Source organism: Bos javanicus, chromosome 2 (assembly GCF_032452875.1).
Source record: "Bos javanicus breed banteng chromosome 2, ARS-OSU_banteng_1.0, whole genome shotgun sequence".
Classification (NCBI taxonomy): Eukaryota; Metazoa; Chordata; class Mammalia; order Artiodactyla; family Bovidae; genus Bos; species Bos javanicus.
The window spans coordinates 25,684,887-25,702,910 of NC_083869.1; the positions used below are offsets into that span (position 1 = coordinate 25,684,887).

Here is an 18,024-nt window from a genome sequence, read left to right on the forward strand (position 1 = left end):
AAAGACTTCTGTCTTCGTGGAGTCTGCACTTTAATGGTGAGTGACTGACAATCAACAAATTTAAATAAGAAAAATAAATAGTATGTTTAAGAGTGACAAGTTCTATGGCAAACAATAAAGCAAGAAAAAGTCACAATAAATGTCTGGAGTGATGGCGGGTATCTGAATGCCATCTGGACAATACTACATTTTAGAACCTGTGCTGTTCTAAGTGTATTGATGTAATAACAGTATGGAAGCATTGTTTGGTTATTGAAAACAGATCTATGCACTATTTCCTGAAGGACAGATACAGTAAAATTTTGGTGTGAACAAGAAATAAATGAGAAAGCAGAGTAATAGAGCTCAGACAGGCTTGGGAAAGTCTGTGAATCCTAGGAGATCCTCCTCTCCCTTTGCTCAGTCCTCGCGACATTTCTATTTCCTCTGCTGCTGCTGCTGCTGCTGCTAAGTCGCTTCAGTCGTGTCCGACTCTGTGTGACCCCATAGATGGCAGCCCACCAGGCTCCCCCGTCCCTGGGATTCTCCAGGCAAGAACACTGGAGTGGATTGCCATTTCCTTCTCTAGTGCATGAAAGTGAAAAGTGAAAGTGAAGTCGCTCAGTCGTGTCCGACTCTTCACGACCCCATGGACTGGAGCCTGCCAGGCTCCTCCATCCATGGGATTTTCCAGACAAGAGTACTGGAGTGGGGTGCCATCACCTTCTCCGAATGCCTCTGCTGAGACCCAGGCAAACAACCACAGTTAGAGAAAGAGGTACAAGAATGTAACCAAAACAACTAAGAGTTGGTAAATGGCCTGACAGCTGCCTGGCAGTGCCTTATGATATATCTGTTCTGTGTGATTTTTCTGTTTAATAGAACTTATCGAGGCTGAATTCACCAATTACCATGGGCCATCTGCCAGAGCATGGAAGCAATTTGCTAAATAGAATCCTAACCTTAAATAATATTTGTTAAAATGAGATTACACCTAACAAATAGCATGTAAAAAAACCTCAATTAGGCTGTATCTTTGTGAGACTTGGATAATGGATTTATTGAAGTACATCAAACTAATCATTTGCACAATGAATATAGAACCAGTGGATTAATGACTGAATTTCTCATTTTTCAAAATTAAAAAATTGATACTTTGTAGACACAGCTTTAAAGCCAAGTCATCACACAAGCTAAAAATAAGCAAACATCTGAGAAAAGAATTTTAGAAACACAATAAAATTATCTCATATCATCAAAGACTTTTATTGTCGGAGGCAGAAAGATTATTTTAAAAAATCTGTATTCACCAGTATTTAGATACATCATAGAGTACATACCTTTTGCTTGGCTTCAAGAATTTTTGTCTCTAAATCAGCTGGAATTATCTTCCCCCTGTAATTATAATAAAAGGAGAGAAATTAAAATGAAGAATCAATGAGATTGCACATGGAAAAAAACTTCAGCAGCAGCAAAAAGTAATTTAATCGGATATTTTCAACAGACCATTAGCAGCTTGGCACACTGTACTGAGTCAGTTCTTAAGCACAATAAAACAAATTTAACAGATGAGCACATTTAATACATCAAGAAGCTAATATTCACTCTCCCCTGCCTACCTTTCATTGCACTTTATCAAAATCACATTGTCGGTTCCAAAGCCAAGTGCAGCCCCAGCTTTCTTTATGGAATAGTGACTCTGCAACAAACAGAAGCCGGACATTAGATGTTAGAGAGTTCCTTGGAAAACACCACAGTCCATGAGCAAGTGCACCCAACTCACGTGTTCTGAGGTGAAGAGGACAAGCTTGGGCACAGCCGCCATACCCTTGGTCTTAACTTCCGGGAAGTACTTGAAGCGAGCAGCCATGATGCTGTACATGTTGGATATGGCTCCCCCTATCGTCAAGAAGACACAGTAGGAGCTGTTGGGACGCCCTCGTTACTGTTTTTAACAACAAAGGCTGATGTGGTATCTTAAGAGACAAGGGAAGTCAGAAAGGGGAAGGAAAATATCCTGATAGGTTTTGCTGGCTTCCCTATTGCCAGAGCTTCCCTCTGGTCCCTTTGCCTGGAAATACAAATAATCACACTCATTAACAAAGCCATGAAGGCAATTTGGCTGGAGATGATTCATTTACTCTGGTGCCCGTCCCACCTGAAGCCTAGACAGCAATGTAAGAGATGGCAGCAGCAGCGGCTGCAGAGATAGGTGAGTTACAACCTTCCTGCTCCTACATTCTGCTCAGACTATTTACTGGGCAAAGATGAATCTTTTCTCTGAGCCAGAAAGACAGAGAAAGAGAGAGTAACAGAGCCTATGGAAGCAGTGACACTGCCTGGGTACCGTCCTGAAAGAACAGCCCAACTGAGTTATTGAGTCATTTAGGAGAACTCCAAGTGTATTAAAATAAGACCAAACTCATATTTACTTAAGTCAAGATGCAAGGAGAACTGAGCTCATCAGGTATGTCTGGACAACAAACGATGAGCCATGTTTGCATTAGTTACCTATTATTAAATGGCAAATTCTGTGGATGAATTGCCTGGACAATTGCAATTTTTATTTCTCTTCTTTTCCTCATAGTGGCTCAGATGGTAGAGAATCTGCCTGCAATGCAGGAGACCCAGGTTCAGTTCCTGAGTCAGGAAGATTTCCCTGGAGAAGGGAATGGCAATCCACTCCAGTACTCTTGCCTGGAAAATTCCATGGACAGAGGAGCCTGGCAGGCTACAGTCCATGGGGTCGCAAACAGTCGGACACGACTGAGTGACTAAGCACAAGCACAGCATATACAATCACGCTGTCTCTGACACCACTCCAAACTCCCTCCTACTTATAAAATTATCTGTCCTTGTTTTAAAGATTCTTATTGTATCTATACTGAACTACAGATTTAAAGTAAATATACTATTTTGGCCAAAATTGATCAAGCCACTGATAATCTTGATTCCCTAATCCCCAGCTTAATCAAACTGCTGTCATCAGACCAGAGTTGTTTAGCACGGTTTAGACACAGCCTTTGTCAGTTTGTACAGGTTTAGAACAGCCTTTGGTTGGTTAGAACACAAAGAATGTAGTGTTCTTGCTAGCCTTTGCTCTGACAAAGAAGGCAGAACTATTGAAAAATCATATTTTTCAGGTCATTGTTCTCCTACCAACTCACTTTGTGTTTAGTGTTCTCAAAGATCCTAAGGATCCATACTGCAAACCTTGAGGAGAGTCTGGAAAAGAGAACAGAAACCTACCAGGAGAAAATATCCCATCACCATCTTTACTTGACCATCCAACTATCTCTCTCATCTTCTTAAGTGTAATTTGCTCCATGAGGACAAACACTGGTGCAATTTCATATGTAAACCTGGAAAGGTGGTGAAAAAAAAAATGAAAATAAAGAAGTCAAATCACTTATTTGGAGAACACAGATCACTGGTTTAGTTTTGTACTTGGGTTTGAAAAAAAGATGTTCAAAACCACTAAAACAATTCATTTCCTAGTAGGGTATTGAGTCACTAATCACAAAATATCAGAAACCAGCCTGGGTTACTGAGAGTGGTGGTGGAAATACCTGCTCTGTGATTCTTTAGCAACAAAATAGACTTTCATCTGAAAGGAATGTCTTAGGTGTGGTCCACCCAGAGAAATAGAAGGAAATAAAATGACTTTTCTGGGTTCCTTTCACTTCTAAGAGCATAGGATGATGGAAATGCTAATTGAAAAAATATTCTAAGTTCTGTATAAAATCTGTTTGCAACATTTTTTAAAAAGAGACTGCCAATTTCATACTTGTAGAATCTATAAAACCCAGAACCAAAGTTTATCTTTTAAGAACAATGTAAACATCCGAAAGCTAACCATGAAGCTAATTGGAAATATTGACCATATTTTAAAGATCTCAATATAATTATCTACATAGTTTTTTACTGATGATCCCTAAGGACAGTTAGGTTTCTATAACTCTCTGAAGTCAATACCTGTCAAGAATAATTACAAGTGATGATTTCTAATGACCAATTACCAAAACACCAAGAAGAATGTCAACTGGCACACAGCTGACTGAGGGCATCAGATATACTGGTAGGTTAGCTTTGACTTCTTATTTAAAGGTAGAAAGCCATGCTCTTCTCAAAGCAATTCAAACACAAGCACAGTGTAGTGAGTAGTCATTGAAACAAGATCATGGTACCAAGGCACAGGGCTTAAAAGAAATCAAAGAAGGTCAGTCTGTAGAAAATTAAGCCAGAAAAAAAAAAGATATTTACTGTGAGGCTTTTTGTCTTTCTTCTTTTTGCTTGGCCTTCTTAAGCATTGGAGTTTGTGGGCTCGGCTCAGGCCATGCTCCCTGAAGAGAGATTCCTAGATTGACTCAGCCAAATGATAAGGGGATATTTTATCCCTGGTTAGGGTATTCAGGCTGAATGCCAATGCTGAGGACTAATGAGAATTTTTGCTAGCTTAATGATTTAGAAAAGCTGTTTGCAAGAATGAGATAGCAATGGTTGTACAAAGACACAGGTGAAGATACTAAGTTTTAAACATGGAGAAAAATTAAACAATCCAATTAATCACATGGTGGTAAAAGAGGACAAAAAGATCCTGCAGGATTCTCAGGGTATATCTCTTGGAGGAAGAATTCTGTTTTCAAAAAGAATATGTCTGTTTTCCTTGGGAGGACCCTTGAAATTTAGGAGGAAGACCCTTGGAAATCATGTGTTCAGTTACCATCACCTCTGGAGGTCACAATCATGCTTTGGTTCTGCTCTGAGCCCCATCACCGTAGCAACCAACACTCCCTCATGTCTGATGGCCTGATAAAGGAAGAAGAAGAGAAGGATTCCTGATTTAGCCTGTGCTGCTGAGTGTACCAAGGGGCAAACTCATGATGTGGTTCTATCCATTCTTGAACAAATGCGTTATAAACAGTGCCACCAATTGTTGGCAAAAATGTATGCATGGTAAAGAGGTACTGGTGGCCAGCTGTGTGCTGGAGTCTCAGAGTACCAAATGAGAAGGCTCTCTAGGGTAAGGCAAGGAATCAGTGGAATCATATACCATAATATCAGAACCTTGTCAAGGACTGGATGTAAGCTGGACCAGAACCAAGTCAGTGCAGGAACCACAGGGGGAAGGGAGAAAGGATGGTGTGGAAGACCAGAGGGTTGGTCCACTTCATGATTTGAATCAATTTAGGCCCCAGATTTGCATGAACTAGTCTTACCAGGAATATGACCATTACTCTCAGGATCAGGAGGAAGAATCTAGAGAGTTCGATCATGAGACCATCTGATCTCATCAACCTCAGGTTCCTTATTTATGCCAGGTTCCTTTTTTATTCCAAAAGCCTTAGTTCTGTTCAATAACTAGTTAATGAATGAATGACTATTCTCTGCCAAGTGGCTTTTTATATACTGAGGAGACAAAGTTGTCACAAGACACCATTCCCAGTCTTGAGGAAGAAGTTTACTAGGATGAATCCAGCATCTTGGCCTTAGCTTCATCCTATTTGACAGCCCTTGCCTGGGTCTGAAGGACTAGTTTAACCCCACAGCTAACACCGAAACTTACTCTGATTCATGATCTTAGTCCTGACATCCCCTCCTGGAAGCTGGTAGCTTGCCCCATGGTTGTCGATCCTCAGCCAGGCCTGTCACATGGGCTGACATGGCGTCCCCATTCTTGACACTCCCTCTGAACTTGCTTTCTCATCCGGGCCATGTTTACAACTGGGAGTTTGCTTGCACCCAAAGCCTCAGAGAAGACTGTGAAGTTCAGCCTAGAGCAGTGGTTCTTAACTGAGATCATGGATACTCTTAGGACTTCCAGGAAAGCTACAGTCCCTCTCTCCAGGAAGGCAACGAGGATACACACATCACTGTGTATACACTTGGAAGAGACTCTGCTCTTGCAGCCAGGACTCCAGGTTTGGTAACCCTTTCCGTAAATGACAGATGAAAGTGGATAAAGTCAAGAGATCAAAGGTCAAATATGGATTCAGAAGAAGCTGGTTAGGTGCCAAAGTCATAGTACAGGATGATATTTCAGAATCAGGGGATAAGAAGCTAAACCTGCCAAAAGCTCTAGGTTGAAGCATAAGAACACAGGACACAGGATTCAAAGTAAGGATTTAAAAACAGTATGATTTTGACATTCAGGAGTGACACTAAAGGAGAGTTTCTATATTCTGAGTAGGGGAGTGAGTCAGCCTGTTTTAGTAGTTCAACTCACCTTCCCAGTGGGTTTAACTCTGAACCAAGGCAAACTGATTGTTAAGCTGATTTTCTCTGGTGGCAGAATCTGCCAGTTGCTAACCAATATAAAAATTTCCCTTACTTCATTCAATTTTATCTGGGGTTGCAATTCATTCAGATCAAAGACTATTTTCTATCTTCTCTAGGTGTGACCATGGGATTAAGTTCTGGCTAAAGAGATGCTATGAGAAATGTCATATGGAGCTTCTGAGAAGGTTCTTGGAAGGAAAGAGTGTGTTTCCCTTTTGCCCTTCCTCCCTCTTTTCTTTCTTTCCTTCCTTTGTCCTTCCTTCCTCTGCCTGCACTCCTTTATGAGATCTAGAGCATATAAGTGATGGCTAGAACTCCACTAGCTAGCTTGCACCATGAAGGTGCGGATACTGAAGATGAGAGCCACATGCCTCCGTATGGATCAGAAAGGCACAAGGACGCTGCATCTTGGTGACTGCTAAGACAGGAACTATTTTAATGAGAGGAAGAAATAATTTTCTATGTTGACTCACTAACTTGACACTCCTCTTAGATTTTATCCTCCTTTTGGATAGAGTGGTTACCTTAAAAGTGGTTACACACCTGAGGGGGAGCTTAGTGAGCTCCTCTGATGTCCAGAGATGATGAGAGACAGAAAGAAAAGAGCTGGAAGGTTGAAGGGAGGAGGGGTTGCAGATGTGGAACAGTGACCTGTGGGGTGGCTGCCTTTCCTGGGTGTGTGCATTGTAACTTGTATGCACTGGGCACTTAACCCTGGCATCCTGGTTAGTCTTCAGAACTACTCTGTAAGATGGATATAATTCTTCTTCATTTTTTTTTTCTGAAGAAGAAACTGAGGTTCAGAGAAATTCAGTGAGTTGTTCCAAGATCTCATGTTTAGGGTGTTTTCCAGCCTGAATTCCAAGTCCTTTACATCAGAGCTGCTTTTCTATGACAAACGAGGAACTACTCACTACAGGCTCCTTTGTAACAACCTGCCTACTATTATAAAGTGACGGATAACCCGCACAGAAAATTCCATCTGTGTAATTTTTATGAAAATAAAGTGCTAGAGACTTGAAATCATAACCTCATAACAAAGGGCTGTGATAGATCTTGCCACTGGGATTATGTATTGTCATCAGGTCCTTGAAGGTAGGCTGTTGTTTACACCCGGGCACTGCTCTACCTGCACAGTTGTGACCAGTGGCCATGTTTTGGAAGAAAAGAGCTGTATATGCTGTGGCCAGCTACACACTGGTGATGTTTTCTCTGAATCTTCACTGAGTCCTTTGCTTGGAAGAACATATCTCCAAGCTGAATGCACAGGAAGGTGTGAAAGCATAAACATGAATGTTCCTTCTGTTCTAACCATCAGGTGCCTTATACTTTGTCACCGGGATGGAAACATTGGATGGTTCTTTTAAAGAGACTATACTGAGGAATGTAGTTATCATTCTGTATTTCCAGTGCCACCCAAACTCAATGAATATTGCAGATCAAAAAATGAGTATATCCCTAATTAAATCCTACTCAGTCAGAAAAGACCTTTTTGCCATTCTTTCCTAAACTTATTTTGAACACTGTTCCCAGTTGGAGAAGGTACTGTCACAAGGGAGCCAATTTCTACACAAGCTCCTGACAGTGCTGCCACATTTCATGGTCTTCCAGGGGAACTGGCTTAGAACAATTTCTAGATAATAGTTATTACTTCTTCAGACAATGCCTTGTCTTGAGAACTGACAGAAACGATTTCACAATTGTAAATAACCTTTGCGATCGATCTGTTGGAATCGGATCATATTTTATAAATATCCACTGTTCAGTACAGCTGCAATTACTATGTGCCATTTAGTTGGACTGGCCTTGACCTCAGATGGCTGGGCAATATTTTAGCATTTCATGGCTGAGCTAAGGAAAGAGTAAGGGACTTTGATTTTATGAACACATACCAAAAAAAAAAAAAAGAATTTGTGAGATCGCCTTGGTTAAAGGAAAGCCTTTTAGGAGAATATGTGGTCCTAAATGGTTCAACAGGGTGAATTTCTTTTATTTACCTTGAGATTGAGCTATATATGTATATATTAGGAGATCACAGCCAAGAGGCCTACAGAACACACATTTAAAGACACTGAGAAAATTCGGTGCTTATATATAATTAAGGGTCCTTGGGCCTTAATGTGTATATACCTTTTACTCTATTTTTCTCATTTATTTTCTAAATACTTAAGTTTCTTTTAAAAAGCTAAACTTTCTAATTAAAATAATTCCTTACTGTGAGATGTTCAATTAAGCATTAGCATCTTTTTCAAGTTATAATTAATATATTATGATGTCTATGTTTGCTGATATGTTTTTTTATCTCACAAACCACAAAGATTATAAAGACTGGAAGAGGAGGTTTTGTTGAGGAGATCATACAGGTGATTGTATCTTTGACCCGAATTCCTCCCAGTTCTCCAGAGCCTCAGTGATCCAACACGGACAATCCATGAAGTTAAACTTGATTTACAAGCAGGGAGCAGGAAAACCATTTTGCTTTTCAATCAATTTAATCTTTTATGCCTTTTAGCACTAATGGCCTTGGTTATCACATTTGCTTTTTAAATTTTGTCATTGTTTTAAATGAATAAACAAAGAAGGAATCCTTAATTAATAGAAATTTTTCTGAATGTAGTTAAGTATTTTGAGTCACATCATTAAACAGCTTTGGAACACACACAAATCAATATAAGTTTAAAATGCCCTTTCAGGCTTTGTGGCTGGTAGTAGTTTATTTAAGAAAAATAGAATACCTAGAACTTTAATAACTTACATTCTATCTTGATGTCAAATGAAATTTATCTTTTTAAATAATACCACTCTTTAAGCTAAATTTAATTTTCAAGCCTACTTTACCACAAACTTAAAAAGTAGATAGTTATTTTCCAAATATTTCTAGTGACTAAAATCCATATAACTCTTATAAAGTCACTTAAAAATTGTTGCAATAACCATATTATTTCCCCCTGGATACTTTCATAGAATGTAGTACCATTGTCTGGATATACAGAGAGTGGTAAACATTATCATAAAGTTAAAGAAAAGACAGTACTCAGTAGGTTATGATGACTTTCCATCAACTAGTAATCTGTCCTTGTCTTCAGAGAGGGCATGTGCATGTAAGAATAAACTGTAGGGTGATTACCAGAAGAGTACCCAAATATTACTTGCACACACACCCCTCATACCCACCAGGACTTTAGATCAGTTTCAAATAAATTTACAAGAACTTAGAAGCAAAGGCTTTGGAAGACTTTGGCTTTGCCTACTTAAATAAATATGAAAAAAATTTCACATTCAGAAAAACAATCAATTATTTTGAAAGGAACATATAATTCCTTTCAAAGCAATATACAATTCCTTTCAAATGAATATATAATTCCTTTCAAAGGACTATCACTACATGAATTGTTTTAGAATTTCTGGTTCAGCATAGGCTGATCAAATTGGTTTGTGGCTTTACAGTCCCCTTTAATTTTGAAGAAAATATGACTTAAATGACAAGGAGCAATATCCTTGGGTGGGAAAATGGACCAAGATTGTACCCCAAAACATGACTTCTTTAAACATATCACTAAGAAATGCTAAGTCTTTTAACATGAAGTTTCACACTAAACTTTAAAAGTTAGAGTTATTACTTCTTATGACCATGTTCTTATTAAACTGCATTATTCAATTAAAATATAGTTTATCAACCATCCATCATTAATTCAGAACTGTGATAAACCTAAGATTTTAAGAGAAAAGACGACGAAGGCAAATGTCATAAAAATTTTTATAGAACCATTGGAATTGGACTTTTACCCCAACAAGCCATATTCAGACAACATGGTTGCTTACATGAAAATAATATGTGGGACTTACATATTGGTATTGGCAGTTGATGTCAGCCACTCGCCAGCTAAACCAATGATATCCAATCCTGTGGAGAGCTGGTTGAAAAATCGTGGATGACCTAAAGAGGTGAGTAACAGACAAGTATCAAGGCATACTCAGATTTTTCACTCTGTCTTCAATTCAAAAGTTCCACTCCACTATGCCACAGTGATGGGACCTCCATCCCAATGGCCTAATAGGGCTGCCCAAGAATACTGAAGGAAGGGGAGGTTGACCCACACTTTATCAACATTTAGCACTGAAGATGGCTCTCAAACTCACGTTTCTAAAGCATAATGCTTTTAAATTAAAAACCCAATGTCATAAAAAGAAAAATCTGTCCAGTATCTTATTTGTTGATTTCCAGATGAGCTCTGCTGCTGTGTTTTTTTTTAAAAAAAAATACAAATCTGGATGTGGTGGTCAAATTTTTCTCCATAAATATTTCAATTTTTAATTTAACATCTCAAGCTTTTAATCCCCAAGTCAAGGTATACTCATGGAGAAGAAGAGGCTGCAGGCCTCAGAGGGGGCCTGTGCCTGTGCAGAGCTGATGCCAGCTCTGCGGCTGGTGCCAAGGCATGCCATCACTCTCTGGGCCTCCGTGTCAGTCCAAAATGATGTCAGGCACTGGTGTATTTTGCCCACATATAGTTCGATGACTGTTAAACTACATATGTTGCTGAGGTGACCTGGCATCTGCTCTGTGAAACAGGGGCAGACACAGCCTCATTCATTCACTGACTTGTTGGTAGAATAATTTATATTATTATATAACTTAAAAGCCATTTTCAACCCACCACATGCTTTATCAGGCTTTGTTCTCGCCAACGGCAAACTCAGGATTATTGCCAAATTTTGGCCAATTTGGTGTTCATGGGAAAACTCAACCCCACACGGCAGGTTTGGCTGTCATGAAGGAGCCATTGCAATAGATTACCTAGGGGTGTCTGACAGAGAACTGGTGTTAGAAAGATGTGCTGACTGCTGTGTTTCCAGCGGAAATTGCTTGTGCTTCTGAAATAACTGTCAGAGAGCTAATGTTGGAATGTTCCTGATCTGAGTCCTTCTCTTTGAAAGTCTGCCCTTCCCTCCATGTGACGAGGACTCATTCAGAACATCTGGACTAGGACTTCTTATAGCAGAATATACCAATCTCTGCACTCCAAGAGTCCTTGAAAAATAATACTGATCTTTAGAGAAAATAAAAGAAGCATAAATAGTAAGCTTAGTGTAAGTTCAAGGCCAGATTCCAGACATTCATGTAGATTACTCTAAATAGCTTAAACTAGTTCATTTTGTTCTACTTATGTCAGTGCCAACAAAATCTGTATCTCCTACAACATAACTAATTTTGTTGAAGTCCATTTAAATAAGTGTGTGTGTGTACATATGTATATATTTAATACTCACTTGAAAATAAATATTTCATTTTAATACAGGTTTGAATCATAAATAAATGCAATCACACCAGTTGACAATATATCCAAATCATGTTGCATAGCAAAGACAAAAGATGGACACAGACTAACAAATGCCTTCAGACAAAAGAGAAACAATATCCAGGAACAGATTAGCCATCAGACCAAGGCGAGATATAACTGAACTGACAAACACACTTTTCTTTAAAAATCAAACGCAGACTTTGTAATATAATTGAGTCTTGGCCATTTTGCAGTTATTCAAGGAAGCTACCCTTATAACCAGTGGTGTTGGCAGACTTCAAAAGCTGTTTGGGAATTCTTTGGCAAGCCTCGTTATTTCATTATAACCCTTGTTTTTAACATCCAGTAGTCTTACTCAGCTCTATTACCACACCCTCCCCAGTCATATCTTCAAATGACTAGGAAGAGTGAGCAAGATAATAAAGGGGAGAGAGAGAGAGAACAAGATGCTATCAGTCATGGCCCCGGGGACTTCCCTGTGGTGACAACTATGCCACGGACTGCCAATTCCTGTCCATCTGTTTGCCCAAGAGCTCAGGAAAGCCAGGATGCAGTGGGGAAAGACGGTAGGAAGAAGAAACCACTGCTTGATTCCTAGGCTTAGAAAGAGCCAGACAGAGATCCTCAAAGTCTTTGAACTTGAGGTACTTTGGCCAGGATTACCAAGTAGAGAGAGCTCCTATAACACAGAAAGGAGGAAAGAGGGTATCCTCCAGGGCTCCCCACTGGAGACAGCATTTGGTGCCTCAGAACCTCTAAACTCCACAGGATGGAACAGAATGAGAAGAGTGTCTAAGTGTGTGACCATGGGGCCTGGAAAATAGAAGGTGCGGTGAGTTGAACTGTGTCCCGTAAAAGACACGTTCAAGTGTTAACCCCTGATTCCTGTGACTCCATTTGGAAATAGGGTCTTTGTGGATGTAAACAAGTTAAGATGGGGCCACACTGGATTGGGGAAGCCCCTAATCCAAAGAAGACAGAAATCTGGACACACACATGGAAAATGTCATGTGAAGGTGAAAGCAAAGACTGAGTGATGCATCTACAAGACAAGGAATGCCAGGGAATTCCCACAACAACTGGATGCTGGAAGAGGTAAGGATGGATCCCACTCAAGAGTCTTCAGGGATAGCATGGCCCTGCAGACACCTGGATCTTGAACTTCTAGCCTTCAGAATGTGAACCTTCAGAACTGTGAGAAAACATAAATTTCTGTTGTCTTAAGTTACCCAGTTTGTAGCAGCCATAGGAAACTAGTATAGAAAGAAAAGGAAGTGGGCCCAATACTCCCCAGTTTCAGGGACAGGCAAGCGTAAGATTCATCAGAAATGAGGCAGGGATGAAAACAGAAGAGAGAAAAGAAGTGAGGGATGGACCATTCTGCTCTCTTTAGGTTGTGAAGAACCTAAAATCAACAATGAAACTCTATATAGAACTTGACACAGCACCATGTATCTGTATCCTTTAAGTCTGTTTTTACAACAATAAATAATGATGGGCTTTTACAACAATAAATAATAATAAGGCCAGGGTTGGGCCTTCCCCCAACTGCTGGTGCCTCTGGAGGGTCTGTGGTCAGGGAGTACTTTGCTGCTTCCTTCACCAGGGTCTGTGTTTCTCTTTCAACATGACTTTGACATCCTGACCACTGGCAAAGGTCTGCCGCAGGGCAAAGGTGCTTCTGCAGGTCCACTTGGCCCCCAACATTACCTGTGCGGACCCCATATTTCAGGGTGTCTCTGCAGTCAACCAGGATCTGCTCCAGGGACTCGGGGTGGTCAGAGAGTTCCAAGTTGAAGCCCTCCATGCCTTCCAGCAGCTGGTGGGGGTGGTGGAAGTCCAGCACTTTGGTGGAGCGATCGAACGTCTTCCGGACATAGTTGAGGAGTATGTCCACCACCTCCAACAGGAATTGCACAGTTTGCTCCTCCCCGTTCTTAGCCGGAAGCAGATCTGAGGGGGAAAAGTCAATGAGGGGTTATTACCTGACTCCTATCTGGATTCCCTCAGCTTAGAAATCCCTAATATCCATGGTATCTTTATATAGGCCTAATTTCCTTCCAGGATACATATGTGCATTATCTGTTGTACCATCTTTGCAGAAAAATGTACATAATCGTATACACAGAAGTGTTGCTTATACTCCCTGGGAGTTCACAGACTTTCTGACAGTTAATATGCTCATAAATAGAAAGCTTTGAGAAGCCATGAGCAGCCTACCACTGCTCAATACCACTGTTATTCATTTGGGCACCTGTCAGGCATGTGATGTACAGGGCTTCTGTCTTGCTGCCCTAGAACCAGGTATGTCTCTGTACATCTGGCTCAGACACTGGGCTTTTGGTTTGGTGTTATTATGATGTGCTTGATCTATTGCTGATGGAAGGTGAGGCTTCTGTGGGTAGAGGCTGAGGACTCCCTGAAGACGGTGGTTCTTTATGTCCTTGGACTGAAAACTAGAACTGGAAGATGAAGCTTAGGAGGGTGGGAGAGGGAACTCCTGCCTGTCTCTTGACCTTATCCTTTGCAGCTCGGCCTTTGGGATGCCAGGACATGATTCTGTGTTCCAACTTTTGTTAGGCAGAGTCAGACAGGCAAGGCAGCCACGGAGAAAAGCTGAATTTGTCAGTCACAGCTCAAGAACAGACTGGCTATAATGATGTTCTTTGTCTGTTCTTCAGATTACCCCTCTCATATTTTGTTAGTCTTGTTTACTCTTCCTGTTTGGCCTCCATGGCTTGTGGGGAGCTCATGGAAGGGTGTGGTGATGGGTTTACCTTTGAGCTCATCGAGAAAGACGGAAAGAACCTGCTGAGACTGTTGTAGGGGCAGCAATAGTGACTGAAAGATCTTCAAAAGAAAAACAAGCTTTAGGACAGCAATTTGGTCATGAGGCCCAGTTACACAGCTCTCCACAGGGCGATTTTGTTGTTGTAGTGGCCACTACTCTTGGAGCATAAACGCTATTAAGAGAATCATTGGATTTTCTTATATGTAAGCTTGTTCTGGATTTTCAGATTCTATGAATCTACATTTGTCCCTGCAAGTATCTTTAGAGTTGATTGTTTTACTGATTATCCTCATCCAGCTTTCAAAGGATGGCGACCTGGACAGTATGGAAGGAGGGAGAATATTCTAATCAGATGTTGGGAAAGCAGTTTCATGATGCTTCAGAGGGAATAATAACTTCTTTTGGTAAGATCAGCAAAATTTCAGGAGAAAGTAAAGAAACTCCAATAAGGAGCCTACTGGCTAGCGCTGGGGCTGGGGTGGGGGTGGGGAGTACCTCGGGCGAACAGGTTGGAGAAGTCTGTCTCTGTGCGGCGGAAGCGGCCATCCTTGTCACTGTTTTCACAGGAAAGCAGGTTCTTGGAGGACTGCCTCTCCTTGAAGGCGCTCACAAGCCTGCTCTTCTCTTCCAGGCTGTTGGTCCTCTGCAAGAAGCCTGTAGCACAAGAAGCTGGGTCAGAGGAAGGGCAGCGAACTCCCAGCCTCACAGGATTAGCTGCCGGCCCAGGTTGACTCTTCAAGCAGGATCCTCGCATCCCCTGAGAAGAAGCCACGTGTCTGTGTTTTCAATGTAAGGGCCCTGGCACTGCTCGCCTTCAGGCGGGGAGGGGGCAGTGTCAAGTGTCATCAGTGGTACAGACCCAGTCATGCAAGAGAGAAAAACAGTAAGTGAAGCCCATTCTCCTCTCTGAACATGACAGTGAATGCAGAATTAAGTCAATTGGACAGCTTCCACTCCAGTAACCAGCCCCAGGATGGGGTTTTAAGGGAAGGGATGCAAACAGAGAGGATGCTGCCAGTACTGGGTTTATGGGCTGTGCAGCCAGAGGGAGGAGGAGGTGAGGACCAGCACTGAGCACTGGGGAAGGTGCTTTCCTTGGGTACACCAGGTAAATGCTACCAGGGTTGAATATAAGTTTAATTTTTTGACCCAAACCTGAAGTACAGCTTTCCCTGTTCCCTCCCCTCTTAAATAAAGGTATTGGATAAAGAGACAAGAAAGCCTAAAATTTTATGTCTGGTGACATTTAATTCTATAAATACGTATTGAGCACCTATTGTGGAAAAGGACTTAAGCTAAGCATTTAGGATGGTGGACAAATAAAGATAAATGAGAGAGATCCCCTCTTCTCCAGGAGCTTACAGTTTGGCAGCTGGTGACCAACAATGTAATACATTGAGAAGAACTCCATGGAGACGAACTCTGAGTCCAGGGGGGAGTCAAAGCCCTCCCCTCTGCTCTCACAAGGGGTGGAAATCTCTCCTGCTTGAGGAGAGCAGTGCAAACATTAGCAGCGGCAAACCCAGAAGCAGGCTGAACCGAAAGGGCTGGAGACTCTGCCAGCCAAGAGCACTATTTCCTCCCTCAGTACCTCCACCCATCCCTGCTTCTGTTCCTTCCCTCATCTCCTCCAACTTGGTCTCAATCTTAGTCAGAAATACAACACCCTGAAAAGAGGAAGAAAGTTCTAAGTTTCTTGGTGACCCCAAAGCTGTATTTGTAGATTCCAAGATCCTTGGGGAGTCACAAATGTCACAAGGCAGGCTTGGAGGAAAGTCCCAAGAGGTTGGAAGAGAGGCAAGTTATTCTGGGAAATTCAGCTTTACTTCCCCAGGACTGCAATTCAGTGGTGAGGGGTGGAGGAAGGAGGAATGCAGGGGGAAGGCCGGGGTGATTAGAATCCTCCCACATGCAGGAGCAGGGTCTATTTTTGGAGGGAAGACTAGAAAGGCAGAGGTACCAGGACTTCAACTGTTTCCAGCACTTTTTAAAAGTATCACTAAAGCTCCAAAGGACATCAGAAGGCTGGGGATACCCTATAATAGAGCTCCACACTTAGATATGAAGATGGGGGTTGCATCTTCTCCTTCACCTCTTCTCCTACTTTGAGTTCCTCCTTTGAACCCTTAGAGTCCTAAACCAGAAGCCCTCATTCACTTACCAGAGGGGTGCAGGATCACCTGGCTCCTGGGTAAGACTGCTCCCCTACGCCCAGAACTGGCAGCTGTGGAATCTCTCAGGCTGAAAAGACCATGTCCATGTGCCCTAATGGAGGTGAGGTCCTGCCTTGCTGAACTCCCGCTCTCCAGGTCTCTGACTTCTGGTTGGCTCTGACTCACTCCCTGGAAAAGTCTCTGCCTTGAAACCCCTGAGCATCTCCTTTCCTCTGGGAAAGGACCAAGACCTGCATTTGGGCTTTGGGGATTATCTCACAAGGATTTCTTGACACAGGCATTCCCAGAGGTGTCTTAATAGGAATGGAAGATGACAATTACAACGCAACTTTAAACCTGCATCCCATTTCTGAACCACACTTCCTGGAGTGCACTAGGAACTAGTGTGTTCTATACATCTTGTAATTATCTCATGCATAGCACAACTTATACTACATTATGAAGGTGAAAGTCACTCAGTCGTGTCCGGCTCTTTGCGACCCCATGGATTGTAGCCTGCCAGGCTCCTCTGTCCATGGAATGCTCCAGGCCAGAATACTGAAGTGGGTAGACATTCCCTTCTCCAGGGGATCCTCCCAACTCACGGACTGAACCCAGGTCTCCTGCATTGCAGGCGGATTCTTTACCATCTGAGCCAATACTACATTATAATCCATGATAAAAGCCATTAATTTGCTAATGTAAACATTTAATGGATATGATTTGCAGAATAACACTTCTTTGGGAAGGTATATGTTTTCTAAAGTATTGGGAGCCTCAAAAAAAGGTCAATAGCCCTAGCCTCTTTGGGTTCTGAGAGGTTCTGGAAGGAGCTGTATGCTTCTCCAAGGATGATGAGGTGGTGGACAATGTCCTCAAGGACACTTAGTGCTTTGACAACCTCCCTGGCTAGCAAGTGGTCTTAGAAGCAGAGGCCCCTGAGACTGATGCAGACTGTACTCCCTTTTGCTCTATATCTCAGCTATAAGGACCTGGTTTCCCTGGTGGCTCAGACTGTAGGTAAAGAATCTGCCTGCAATGCAGGAGACCTGGATTTGATCCCTGGGTTGGGAAGATCCCTGGAGAAAGGAATACCCACTCCAGTATTGTGGCCTGGAGAATTCCATGGACTGTATAGTCTACAGGGTTACAAAGAGTCAGACACAACTGAACGATTTTCACTCACTTTAAGCCTGTGAACAACTGGTCACTTAACAGTCTTAGGCGGCAAAGAGGTGCTACAAGCTGATCAAAGCTGACCGCAGCTTCGGCTCTCTTCCACTTGCCTCAGTGGGGCCTCTCTGGGCTCTGCTGCTGGTTCCTCACAGCCGACCCCACACTCAAAGGCCTAATCAGCCCCATGAGTTGGGGGAAGTGTGAGGAATTAGAAAGCACTGGGTTCAAGCTGGTTGTTTCCAAGTGGGGCTTTGAACTGAGCCTGGCATAAGACTTACCTGGCCAAGGGAGCAAGTGAGGCCTGAAGCCCAAGCCCATGCTGTCACCCATCAAGCTATAGCAT

At 42.1% G+C, this 18,024-nt stretch overlaps 1 protein-coding gene across 2 annotated transcripts in view; it reads right to left on the reverse strand.

Moving 5' to 3' along the window:
- Positions 1-18,024, reverse strand: part of GAD1 (glutamate decarboxylase 1) — a 39,740-nt gene that overhangs the window by 12,717 nt on the left and 8,999 nt on the right. For both annotated transcript variants that reach the window (XM_061435544.1, XM_061435542.1), the window contains 7 exons: positions 14,848-15,006; positions 13,272-13,514; positions 10,105-10,195; positions 3,229-3,341; positions 1,763-1,878; positions 1,599-1,678; positions 1,320-1,374 (listed from right to left, as the gene is read on the reverse strand). In XM_061435544.1, coding sequence (XP_061291528.1) covers positions 1,320-1,374; positions 1,599-1,678; positions 1,763-1,878; positions 3,229-3,341; positions 10,105-10,195; positions 13,272-13,514; positions 14,848-15,006 — 857 coding nt within the window. The remainder of the gene's footprint in view (positions 1-1,319; positions 1,375-1,598; positions 1,679-1,762; positions 1,879-3,228; positions 3,342-10,104; positions 10,196-13,271; positions 13,515-14,847; positions 15,007-18,024) is intronic.